This window comes from Oncorhynchus keta, chromosome 8 (assembly GCF_023373465.1).
Source record: "Oncorhynchus keta strain PuntledgeMale-10-30-2019 chromosome 8, Oket_V2, whole genome shotgun sequence".
Classification (NCBI taxonomy): Eukaryota; Metazoa; Chordata; class Actinopteri; order Salmoniformes; family Salmonidae; genus Oncorhynchus; species Oncorhynchus keta.
The window spans coordinates 3028475-3041813 of NC_068428.1; the positions used below are offsets into that span (position 1 = coordinate 3028475).

At 41.4% G+C, this 13339-nt stretch overlaps 1 protein-coding gene across 1 annotated transcript in view; it reads right to left on the reverse strand.

The window, feature by feature from the left end:
• Nucleotides 1-1252: 1252 nt before the first annotated feature.
• LOC118386685 (connector enhancer of kinase suppressor of ras 3-like) overlaps nt 1253-13339 on the reverse strand; it is a 38701-nt gene continuing 26614 nt past the window's right edge. Inside the window, exons 4-13 of the mRNA XM_035774414.2 lie at nt 13164-13251; nt 12286-12327; nt 10438-10557; nt 10206-10265; nt 10015-10083; nt 9611-9757; nt 8368-8495; nt 7932-8128; nt 7439-7525; nt 1253-3246 (exon numbers count right to left, since the gene is read on the reverse strand). Coding sequence (XP_035630307.1) covers nt 2924-3246; nt 7439-7525; nt 7932-8128; nt 8368-8495; nt 9611-9757; nt 10015-10083; nt 10206-10265; nt 10438-10557; nt 12286-12327; nt 13164-13251 — 1261 coding nt within the window. The 3' untranslated portion in view covers nt 1253-2923. The remainder of the gene's footprint in view (nt 3247-7438; nt 7526-7931; nt 8129-8367; nt 8496-9610; nt 9758-10014; nt 10084-10205; nt 10266-10437; nt 10558-12285; nt 12328-13163; nt 13252-13339) is intronic.

Genomic DNA, 13339 nt, shown 5'->3' on the forward strand with positions numbered 1-13339 from the left:
TTGATACTTAATTATATTTGAAACCAAATACTTTTAGACTTTTGACTTTTACACAAGTAGAACTTTACTTGGTGACTTTTGCTTTTACTTGAGTCATTTTCTATTAAGGTATCTTTACTTTTACTCAAGTATGCCAGTTTGATACTTTTTCCACCACTGCTCTTCCATTGCTGTCTCTTAGTATTATATATTACTTCCTCATGTCTACCCTCTTCTCTCATCCCGTCCTGGAAATGCAAATGCTTTGTAAACCATTTTTTACCTTTCCACTGTCTGTATTTCACCTCTTATAAATTGTGCAAATAAATACAACTCATTATAATCTATAGAGAGCAGCTTGACGTGATGGTCTACTGTGTGTGATGGTCAACCCGCCTCTGTTCTCTCTCCATCTGCCCTCTTCTGTGTCTTGTCTGTCGCTGTCTGTGTCTTGTCTGTTGCTGTCTGTGTCTTAGCTGTTGCTGTCAAATTCGAGTCCAATTTTATTGGTTGCGTACACATATTTTGCAGATGTTATCGCAGGTGCAGCGAAATGCATATGTTTCTAGCTCCAACCGTGCAGTAAACCTATCAATAGAAAACAAAGCAATGTCAGAGTCCCGAATATACTGATCAAAAATATAACCGCAACATGTAAAGTGTTGCTCCCATGGTTCATAAGCTGAAATAGAAGATCCCAGACATTTTCCATATGCAATTGTTTTTGCACAAATTTGTTAAAATCCTTGTTAGTGAGCATTTCTCATTTGCCAAGATAATCCATCCACTTGACAGGTGTGGCATATCAAGAAGCTGATTAAACAGCATGATCATTACACAAGTGCACCTTGTGCTGGGGACAATAAAAGGCCATTCTAAAAATGTGCAGTTTTGTCACACAACACAATGCCACAGATGTCTCACGTTTATAGGTTATTGTGTGAAGATTGATGAGCTAAAAAAAAAATGTTCATCCATTTTAGAATAAGACTGTGACGTAACAAAATGAGGAAAAAGTCAAAGGGGTCTGAATACTTCCGAATGCACTGTATATATTTTACCTTCAAAAACAAGCCCAGGCTTAATGACGCCACTGTTCCAGGCTGACTGTGAAATACCGTGTATAGTCCTTTCTGTGATCAAACAGTGTCAGAGCTTTAAGCGACAACAAACTCTATGATAATTGTGATAATTATAGAATAATTGCAGAACTTCAAAAATGACTTTTTCTAATTATTGTTGAGAAGAAAGAACAAACAGAAAAGACGCCACCAAAAGTGAATTGCACGTTTTTATTATAGTTTTGAAACTATTACAGAGGTATTCATATTGCAAAGCACTTGCAAAGTCTTGTGAGTTGCTAGACATTTATGCGTAAAACTTGTTCCTATGGTGCAGAAATATATTAAAGAGACCCATTTATTGGAATTACCACACTGATTTCCTCCTTTAAGACAAGCTTCACAGCTCCATATGTTTAGTATGTATGGTTACTCTTGCTAAGGCACTGTCTTCCTGGTCATGACATCATGTTATGGTTTCACAGTGAGTCACACCCAATGATGTATACAAACCCTGGATTGAGTTTTCTATGTATTGGCTATTGAGAGTCTTTGAAGCCACCATTCGGCCATATTGGCACTCCCCAGTAGGCACAGTCCTCCATAGGAATTGGCGGAATTCTACAGTATTGCAATTAAAGGTTTCAAGGACCAAGGCACTGTATTTAATTAAGTATAAAAAAATACAATGTTTCAATGTTTTATTTCTATGTTTAGGTCCTACAATATAATTTAGACGTCTGCGTTAAGGTGTCTGTAATATAATAAATGTGGTAAAAACCACATGTAGACATTAATAAATGCATTTCCATATCTTCCTAAATATTTTTTACAAAGGAGGTGGAATGCCAAGATGGAGGTGCGGTGGCTTCAAAACAGTGCCCCCTGTAAGTGTAGAAACACATCAATGTTCACCCCAGCTTTATTGAGGACCAGTTAGTGAGATAAAGTAGTTACACGTTTTTTTAAAAATGTTACCTGAACTTCGCAAAAATATGCACGCACTGACGCTCACTCACTCACTCACACACACACACACACACACACACACACACACACACACACACACACACACACACACACACACACACACACACACACACACACACACACACACACACACACACACACACACACACACACACACACACACACACACACACACACACACACACACTGACACGGTTTGTTACAGCACTGGACACACGATAGCTTAAAAAAAGGCCAACTCTGGCAGTCATTTCCAGCGCATAATAACATGGAACACTATGAAGAGAGAAGCACACTAGCTCCAGTAAAAATGATAGGCATTGTATCTATATCAACTTCCAACTGAAATCAAATCAACTTCTGAAAAAGATCGAAACATATTTACAAGAAGTCTCTAGACAGACACAAACTAAATAACTTAACAGTTTACACATAGGAGAGTTCACCTACAGAAGCAAGGCAAACGTTTCCTAAACCTGAATTATAATCCTTCTCATGATAAGGAGAATGAGCAGAAACAGAAGCTCCACTGTTTTCTATAATACTTCTTTATACTTGGCATTTTCTTTAATCCCTCCACAAAAGATGGAACACTGTCAGAATCTGTCAGCATTTTGAATCTAAACGAAAAATGTGTCACCCCGAGGAGTACAAATGTAGCAAGAGATCCAACCAAATGGTCTACCACTACATTATGTGGTGTTGAAATTAAGCAAGATCTTCCGTCAGAGCTTCCAAAGGCTGCTTAGCGCTCCAAGTTCCAACAGAATGTTCCAGGTTTGGTACCTGTAAATCGGAATACTGAGTAGAGTAGCCAGACCATTATTCGACGATAGCAAGGTAAAGGCACGGTGGGGGGGGCGACGACATGTTCCACTGGGTCGAGGCACTCGTCAATGACTCAGCAGTCTGAGGCGGGCTAGCCAGCCCCCCAGGATCGAAGTGGGTTCCGAAGGAGGATCTTTGGGAGTAGCAGCAGCAGGGATCACAGTCGTAGCTGATGAATTTTTGGATGATGCCTCCCGGTATGGGATGGTGGTGCTGTTGTGCAGGTCAGCATTGATGAAGCACTGGGAGCCCCTAATGTGGTCGACGCCATGGATCAGCTGGCCAGACCGCCCCTCCAGGGGTCTGTAGGGTAGGGGAAAGTACGGGGCCTCCTCAGAGATGGTGGCGATCCGCTCGTTACTCAGGTATCTGTGGAGGATGTCCTCTCCTGTAGGGGTAAACAGACAGACAGACAGGCATCTCAATCAATTATTCAAATGGATTTAATAAAGCCCTTTTTACATCAGCACTTACACAACACCTGCCGAACCCTCTCTGTTCAAGGTTAAGTCAGTCTAAGAAGGAGTTGAGGCCAAAATCAACAGTGGTTATGCTGGAGCTTACCCTAAAGTTAATGAACAACGACTTAAGAATTCGAGGCATGCAGTCCGAGCCGGCCTCAGTTTATTCTGCAGAGTAAATAAGCCTGTGAAATGGCCATTCTGATAACAGTAGATTAGCCTCAGTTTGGTTCCGTCCCAAATGAAACCCTCAGAGCTAGCACATAACGTTCTGAGAGCCATATGTTTGTTAGACGTTGATGAGAGTGTGGTTGTCCTATGGTTATTTTGCATGCAATCTTCCCACAATGTTCTGGGAATGGTGCAGGATACCCAGCTAGCACATAACATTCTGAGAAGCATATGTTTCTAAGGTGGGAATTTCAATACTTCAGCATAACGTTTCCTAATGGTTTCCCCGGGGTTCTATTTTAAAGTAATTTTCTCAAATTGTTCAGAGAATGTTAAGAAACAACGTTCTTTTGTGGGAATTTCAGTACTTCAGCATAACGTTTTATACAGGTCTCCCCATGGTTCAAGTCGAAGTCATGTTCCCAGAAAGTTCAGAGAACGTTATTAAGAAACAATGTTCTCTGTGGAAATTTCAGTATTTAAGCATAACGTTTTATACAGGTTTCCCCATGGTTCAAGTAGAAGTCATGTTCCCAGAAAGTTCAAAGAACGTTATTAAGAATCAATGTTCTCTGTGGGAATTTCAGTACTTCAGCATAACGTTTTATACAGGTTTCCCCATGGTTCAAGTGGAAGTCTTGTTCCCAGAAAGTTCATAGAACGTTAAGAAACAATGTTCTCTGTGGGAATTTCAGTATTTAAGCATAAAGTTTTCTGGTTCTATTTAAATGTTCTCAGAACATTAAGAAAACTTTCCATAAAAAACCCAAGAAAACATTAGTATTGTTCAAAGAACATTCTAAGAATGTTATTTAAAAACACATACATTCAGTTCTCAGCGCCAACAAAACCCTATCCTGGTAAGTGTGTTCAGGTGTGTTGGCAGCACACACTAATTGGCCAGACCTGAGCTTAATGAATGCTTGTTCACTTTGAAATCGGGTCTGTTTGAATAGACTAAAATTTACAGCTTTGTATGAGTTTAAAAAAACACATCATGGTAGCTCCATCCTTGTGGCGCAGTGGATTAATTCCGTGTGATAGAAAACAGAAGATCATAGGTTTGAACCTCACTGATGGCGTGCTAAAATAAATGTTTAATTAAAAAAATACTTTTTATTTATTGAATATCCAAAACATTCAATATATTTGCAGTGAAGCCACTCAATAACTACATTATTCCAGTCATCCAACAGATTCCCATTCAGAGCGACACACAGAAGCATCCAGGGTCAATACTCTGTCAAGGGCACATTGACAGATCTCCCACCAGGCCAAAAAATGTGAACCTGAACCCTCCAATATCCCCCCACAGCTCTCCAATAGCTGTCCCTCAACCATTAGAGACCCCTCCCCTCCCCCAAGAAGAAAAATACAATTTAAAAAATACAATTAATTCCATACCCCGCTCCCAAGAACCCCCCAAAGAAACAACAACCAAGAGAATGAACTAAAGAGAAAAAAGAAAAAGACAGAAGAAAACAACAATGCAAAAAAAATATCTCTAGCAACACATATCTTTCAACTATGATGTGATGTTTAACGTATAACTTCAATCTATCTAATTGAACAGAATCCACAGATTGCGAGTTGAAGATAAATAGTTTTACTAAGAGTATTAGTATATTAGTAATTGACTGACCCGGTCTCTCCAGATCTCCTAACAGTACTATTTCTAGGGTAAATTTTAGATCAATGCCATGAATTTTCAGCCATTCCTGAACCTGAGACCAGAAACAGGTTACTCGAGGGCAATACCAAAATAAATGGTCTATTGATTCTGTATCCTCACAACAAAATCTGAAGAGCTTCCATGATTTTATGCCTCAAATATTCAACTTTTTGTTGGTGGCAAGAATTCTATTTAATAATTTTAGCTGAAATGCACAAAGTCTTGAATCTTGCTTTGTTTTATATGTCAACTCATACACCCTGTATCATGGAATCGGTACATCAAAAATCTCTTCCCAACTATTTTGCAATCTGTATGGCACAGTTGACAACATCCTGGTCCTCAAATGAAACTGGTATACTTTCCTATTTATGCTATTTTATTCCTCCGCCAGTTTTGATCCTTTATATTGGGCAGACAGACCAGTTCCCTACCTCCTCCCACTGCCACCTGCCTCCTCCATTTTGGGGTAATGCTGTAATCAATTGGTTGTACTCTTGGATTGAATAGACCTTTCCGTACAATTCTGATAACTCCATGAAGGACATAACTCCACCATTAAAATTTACAATAAAATTTAAGAATAAAATAGCCTTTTCAAACGTCTTTCCCATAAATACAGGTATTTTATCAACCAACACATTTGAGTTCAACCGTAATATTTGGTCTATTTTTTAAAGATCCAATACATCCAGAGAGTACAGAAAAGTTATCTAGATCTTCAATGAAACATTGCAGGGATCTAGCTTGCGGACTTAATATAAAACCTGAGTCATCGGCATACATGGACACCTTTGTTTTTAAGCCTTGAATTTCTAATCCTCTAATGTTGTTATTGGATCTGATTTTAATAGCTAGCTTTTTGATGGCCATAACAAATAGATATGGTGACAGCAGACACCCTTGTTTAACTCCTCTTGACAATTTCAAAACTCTCTGAGAAGTAGTCATTATGTACTATTTTACACCTGGAGTTGCTATACATTATTTTTACCCATTTTATAAGAGAATTGCCGAAATTGAACAAATCCAGGCATTTATAAATAGAATCCAGTCTTACTTTATCAAATGCCTTTTCAAAATCCTCTATAAATACCAGGCCTGGCCTCTTAGATGTTTCATGATGTTCTATTACTTCTAGTAGTTGTCATATATTATCTCCAAAGTATCATCCATGTAAAAAAAACTGTCTGATCAGGATGAACAAAACCTGGTAAAACCCTTTTAATTCTGAGTGCTAGTATTTTGCTAGTATTTTTGAATCACAACATTAAAGTGTAAGGGTCTCCAGTTTTTTAGATAGACTGGATCTTTATATTTGCCATCTGGGTCTTGTTTTAATAATAGAGAAATCAGACCTTCCTGCTGAGTACCTGACAGACTACCATTTCTATAGGATTAGTTAAATCAATCTAACAATAGAGCTTTTAGTTTCTACCGGTATGCCATCAAGCCCTGGGGTTTATCCAGACTGAAAGGATTTAATAGCCTCAAAAAAGTTCTTCCTCTGTAATTTGGCCTTCACACTGATCTTTCAGTACATATGATAATTTTCCATTTTTTATATTATTTGGAAAGAATTCCTTACCGTAATTTTCATTCAGTGGGAGAGGATGAGACGGAAAAGAGAATTACCTGCCTAAAATAATTATCTTCGTCTTTTAATATAATTCAGAGAATCATAGATGTCTCCGTCTTCAGTAAGGAGTTTATGCAAATGTTGTTAGCGTTCCTGTATTGGAGATTCAGGAAGAATTTTGTGCATTTTTCTCTATATTCCATCCAGTTTGCTTTCTTTTATAATAGATTACATTAGATCATTCTTGAATAAGTTCCTCTAGTTCTTTTTGTTTTTCATCTAACTTATTTTGTATCTCTGTAGTATCGTTTTTATTGCTATCCACCTTTACAGGTTCTCAGAACCTCCCTTTAACCTAAAAATGAACATTCCCAGAACAGGCAAAATGTTCACTTCCGTTCTCAAAATGTAAAAAAAAACATTCAGTTTTACCGGTCAGGAAACGTATGGCTTTGTTCCCAGAACCAATGGGAAACCAAAAACGTACGTCCCCACAACTTCCAAGGAACCAAATGTGCTAGCTGGGCTATTCCGTAAACAGTGCACTACTTTTGACCAGAGCCAGATGGGCTCTGGTGAAATGTAGTGCACTATTTAGGGAATTTGGTGCCATTTGGGACACATCCTGAGTTACTGCGCTGCTTTGTTTTGGCGGTGTTTCAACCAGGCAGGTGTACTGTAGCTGTAGCATGCTTACCTTTCCTCCCTTGAGGCCAGGGTCTGGAGGACGAATCCGACATGCCCAAACACGAGTCGACAGGCATGGACAGGGGCCGCTGTTTACCTGTAAAGTAGAGTTCAAATGTTCTGTAATTACTACTTGTGCCAATATCGATCTCATCAATCTTTCTGAATGGGGGTGCAGGAATTGATCTGCTTATAATTTCCAACATTTTGGTAGGCTATTTGTTAGTCAACTATACTTAGATACAGGCAGCTTCTCTTCAGTCATTATATGTTGCCCTAGAAGACTAAATAAACGCTTGCTCACTAGAATAATGTCATAAATGATATAATGAATGCATCTCTGCTTCTTTCACCTAGCAAAGACATTTAGGGACCGGGGAGAAAATGAAATGCAATTTATGAGACAACCTACTAGTTCCCACAACTTCCAAGGAACCAAATGTGCTAGCTGGAGTTCTTGTTGGTGTGTGCGAGCGTGCATGTGTGTCTGTTATGGTACTGACCCCTTGTGGAGGTCCGTTGTCTCAGGCGGGCTACTGGGGCTGGTTGGATGTTGGGCTCAGGGGGAGGACAGACTTTGATCTTGTTGTCATAGTCTGCGATGGTGAAGCGTCGTCTACCCTCATCCAGGAAGGAGTTAGGAGACTGAGAACCCTTTGGTCTCAGTTGGACCTTCACACTCACTTTAGACTTCCCATCCCTTGGATGAGCGGTATATGAGTTGGAAAAGAAGGGAAATGTCAAGGTCAGCTAACAGAGCACTAAATGTGAATTCTAGAGGAGGCTGGTGAGAGGAGCTATTTATTCAATTCCAGCCATTACAATGAGCCCGTCCTCCAATGGCTCCTCCCACCAGTCTCCTGTGATAAATACAATGATGGGTACAAAGACAGAGAGACAGACAGATTGTATAAGTGACCGATTGACTCAGACACTCACCGTGGGGTGTATGGGACAGTGGGGGGAGGAGGGATAAACAGGTCCAGATTGGTCTGCTTCTCTTTCTTCATGAGGGCTTCAGAGGGGGCATGTTTTGGAGACTGGATCTTGGGCATACTGGGGGCACTCTAATACACAAAACAACAAAATACTTGTTTTTAGAAGAAAGATCTTACAAAAATGTTGTCATGTAAAGTCACTGATATCCTGGGCAGAGATATGTGTTCAATGTGTGAGGCAGCTTAGCTGTTAAAACCAGAGAACATTCTCTACAAGTACACTGTATCAGCTAAATGAAACACTACCATTACGTAATATGGCGTTATTTCTAATTAAGCTAACTTTCGTTTGGTAAATCCACCAAAAGTGGCCTGGTTTAGTACGACTGTGAGGACCTGAGACCTGGCATGGACACACTACACTTAGCAGACGACTTATTACACAACAAGGTTGTTGTTTTTTTAACCTTTAATTGCTTCCTGCCCACTTCAGAGGTTCTCAGCTCTTTCCCAAGGCCCAATATTGTCCCTAACGCAGGAATCAAGTCCTTTTTAGATTACTGTAATTACATAAACAGATCTAAAAGGCTTTACAGGGTCCATTCTTTTGTGTTTGTCTGTCTGAAAACCAACGTGTGACCTTTGTTAGGTCTGGGCGGAGTGTAGCCTCTAACGGTGAACTAAGAGACGAGGTGTAGACAGTCAGGGATTGGTAAGACTCTCAGACTAGAGATCTCTCTGGACTCGAAGATTAGAGGGTATTCAGGGCACACTGACTCAGCCCACAACTGACATTTAAGCACTATGCAATCTATTTGAAACACACATCCTGAACAGAGCCTATTAGGTCACATTAGACCCATTGTCTCTGTGAACATGAGTCACGTTCAAAACATGTCTGACATCAGTACATGCTCGGACTTTGTGCTGTTCTTTTTTCTTTCTTTTTTTTTAAGAAAGAGGGGAAGAAGGGATTCATTGTTCACCCTTACAACCCACCCAGTGGAAGACGCAGCCTGGTTGGCTGAGGAACTGAGGAGTTGGTCCTCTCTTGTCAAACCCCACCAAAAAGAAACAGCTTTGGGATGGATACCACGCACACATATTTCACACCTATGGTGACAGATGAAAATACATCCAGAATTGATTCAACACTAGGATATCAAAGGGGGATAAGGGGAGATGGTCTACCTGCCCTACAGGTGTTCTTCAATCCACTGTGTGTGTGTGTGATGGGGCTCTACCTGCACCAGGGGGGGCCTCCAGCGCATGTTCTTTAGGGGGGCCGGGGTGAAGCTACAGGTACCCGAGGGCCTCTTCTTCACCACCAGACTAACGCCGGCGGTGTCCGCCTTCAGCTTACCCACCAGGTTCTTCAGCTGCCAGCCCACCTGGAGACACCAGAGACAGACAGATTGGACGCCAGCTCGTCAGACACAGCCAGCATCCCAACCCTCATCATAACCACCATCGTCACAACTATCAACAAACCCCATCAACAACCCATTTCCATTTGCGACTGTACTCTCATCCTCTGCCTGGCTTTCTTGTTGGGCAAGATTAAACAGGAAAGAAAACAGAGATCTCTCTCTGCCCTGGGTAAGTGGTACAATTGATCAATAGGGGTTAGTGAAGAAGAACCACTTACCACTGTCTGCTTGTTGACCTGGATGACCTCGTCTCCAGCATGGATCCTGTGTGTTCTGTCTGCCGGAGACTAGAGGACAGAGGATGATAGATAGAGGATGAGCAGATAAACATCACCGGAGTTCATTCACCCTGACTGGATCCCTCCAGACCATCTTGGACTACTACTATCAGAATGGACGGGATACTCACATGTTCTGTGGTTCCAGTGATGACGTGAAGCCCGTCGTAGGTGGATTTGATATACATCCCCTGAGAAGATCCAGGGCAACATAAGGAAGAAGCAATCGATCTCAGAGACTGAGATTTCAAACAGTACATCTAGCTTGGGCTGATCATGTAAGATCCCTATGGGCCCTGGTCAAAAGTAGTGCACTATATAGGGCATATGGTGCCACTTTGGACGCATGCTAACTCTTCTCACCAGTCCTTCTCCAGGTCTGACGTTGGTGATGTGGACCTCCTCCAGACAGGCCGACTGACTCTTCTGAGGGTCGGAGGTCATCCTCATTGTCTGCTCACAGATTACGTTCAGAGCCACAGACTGGAATGGAACATATCAACAGAATACACTCAGCTACAATGTCTCATAACACCAATAGATTTCACTGGATTGGGAAATAACCATGGTTGTTGTAATCTCGTTCACAAGACACTGCCTCCCAATGTATGCGCAATTAGCCTGGGGACAAGGTTAGGGTCCTTGTAAAGAGCTATTTTGTTGAGGACTTTGGTGTGGTGGATCTCTGGTGTGTGATCATTCATGGAGCTAAAATGCAGGAGAGGGGAGGGACAGACTGTAGTCACACACGTCCTGACTGGATTGGCTAATGGCTGATAATTATTAGTATTATTATTATTATAATATATTATTATAATTAATATTATTATATTTAGTTCTTTCAAAAGGCATTTAAGCATGGGTGTTATTTTGCCTTGTGCTTGTATCTCTGTACACTGCCCTCATTGAGTTGAAAATGATCATTTTTCACAGGGTATGTGGCACATTCTTTTGCTTTGGATTTGTCTTCTGATAAAAACGTGTCGTAGGACGCGTCAGTTGCGCCACAAGGTGTCCTAATTTGCGTCAGACGGGTAGGGTCTCCTACAAGGCATGATGCCATAACGTTGTCATTACTTGGTGTGTGAGGCTGTAGTTTGGATCGTCAAAACAAAGGGAGCTGTTTGTTCCTGGAGAACTCTACAGAACACTGAGGCCTGACACAGACCACGGAGGTCAGAGAAAGACTTGCATTAGCATTGTACAACTTGGCAGTAAACAGCCTAGCATGGGAGGCTGAGGTGATACATCGGGTCAGGCTCTGAGGGAAACTGCAGATAATCCAAAATAATATTATCGGTTAGTTAATGAAGTTTTTAGCTGACTGTGTGAACAAACGGCCCCTTTGGCAGTGTTATCTAACACAGGATGTGGAAGCAGGGCTTCTGTGGACCATCACGGAACTGGGATGCCTCCCAAATGGCACCCTATTCTCTATGTAGTGCATTACTTTTGCCCAGGACTTATAGGGTCAAAAATAGTGCACTATATAGGGAATAGGGTGTCATTTGTATAAATAAAGCCCTACACCCATACGGGAACACAGCCCGTGGCTGTAAAAGGGAAGTGTGTGTTTGTTCGTGTATGTGTGTTTGTATGTGTGTGTGCTTCCCCACATGAATAGTAAACAAACAAAAATTTGACCAATTGGGGACATTTTGTTAGTCCCCACAAGGTCAAATGCTACTTCTAGGGGGTTAAGGTTAGAACTAGTGTTTGGGTTAGAATTAGGTTTAAGGTTAGGAGATACGGTTAGTTTTAGGGTTAGAGGCTGTTTAGGGTTAAGGTTAGGTTTTGGTGTTAGGTTTAGCGTTAGCGTTAGGTTTAGGATTCAGGGAAAATAGGATTTTAAATGGGACTGAATTGTGTCCCCACAAGGTGAGTTATACAAGACTGTGTGTGTGTGTGTGTGTGTGTGTGTGTGTGTGTGTGTGTGTGTGTGTGTGTGTGTGTGTGTGTGTGTGTGTGTGTGTGTGTGTGTGTGTGTGTGTGTGTGTGTTTGCGTGCGTGCGTGCGTGCGTGTGTGTGTGTGTGTGTGCGTGCGTGTGTGCATATGTACATGCATGCCTGTGGGTACTGTATGCGTGAGTGTGCTTCCTTGCATGTATGCCTGTGTGTATATCTGTGTGCGTTTGAGTTTATTTTGAAGCTCCAGGGCTGAACTGGTAAACAGAGTCCAAACCAGAGATAAAAAGAGGAACCATTACTTACTACTTGTAGTATCTTCTCCTCCATCTCATAAACTGTGCAGTCCTGCAATTAAGGACAGAAGTATATATGAGAAGATGCTACAGTCAAAACACTTAAAGCTACACAGTGGGGGGACAAGTATTTGTGAAATAAAACACTGGGGAGTGAACGCAAACAGGAATGCAAAAGTTGCCCAGATATGCAGGGACAATAGTTCTTGTGGGCACTTAAATAACAAACTCCCTATAAACAGTGTGACAAGATGATTGCATGACAGTTCTTAACTATGGGGAGTAGTGAGGACACTGCTCCGACTCTGTGTCCTACTCCCTATTTAGTGCGCTACTTTTAACCCGGAACCTATGGGCCCTGGTCAAAGGTAGTACACTAAATAGTGAAAAGGGTGCCATTTGGCACACAGGCTCTATCCTTCACTATGGGTTTTGTGGAGGACAGCAAAATTGGGCTACTAAACACGTTTTGATCTTTCCTCCTTCCACGTGCTGCTGGTGGAGGTCTTCAGTGGAAACATACGTGCTTTGAACTGTCAGTGGTCCTGCTCTTATTGCATCCTGTGGTGTGTGTCTGAATAGGGCACGCCTTCAGCTAACACTTCCTATTTGAACTCCACCTGAATGTGTAATAGAGCAAATGAAGTAGCCTCTCATGCGGGGTTTTTAAGGTCTCCTTTCACAGACGTTATTGTAAGATGGGCTAACTTTGAAACCACAGAGAATTTTCTCAGTTTTTCGGTGTTGACTACAAGCATGAAAGACATTTACTGAGGGGGCAAGATCCATCATGCTAATTCCTCAAACCCACAAAAGTTGTTACATTATAGTCTTCCCAAAGTCCTATGAAACCTCATGAGAGTGAATAGTGATTATTAGAGTACAAACCTTCTGAACAGTGGAGGTGAGCTCCAGACACAGCTGAATGATCCGGTTCTTAGTGGAGGTGAAGTCACTGATCCCTGTCAAAGGAGTCCTGTCATAGACACAAACCAGAGGTGAGACATGAGTCAGTCACCTCCATAAAACGCACCACATTTAGAGCTTTTACGGTGGCCTTATTA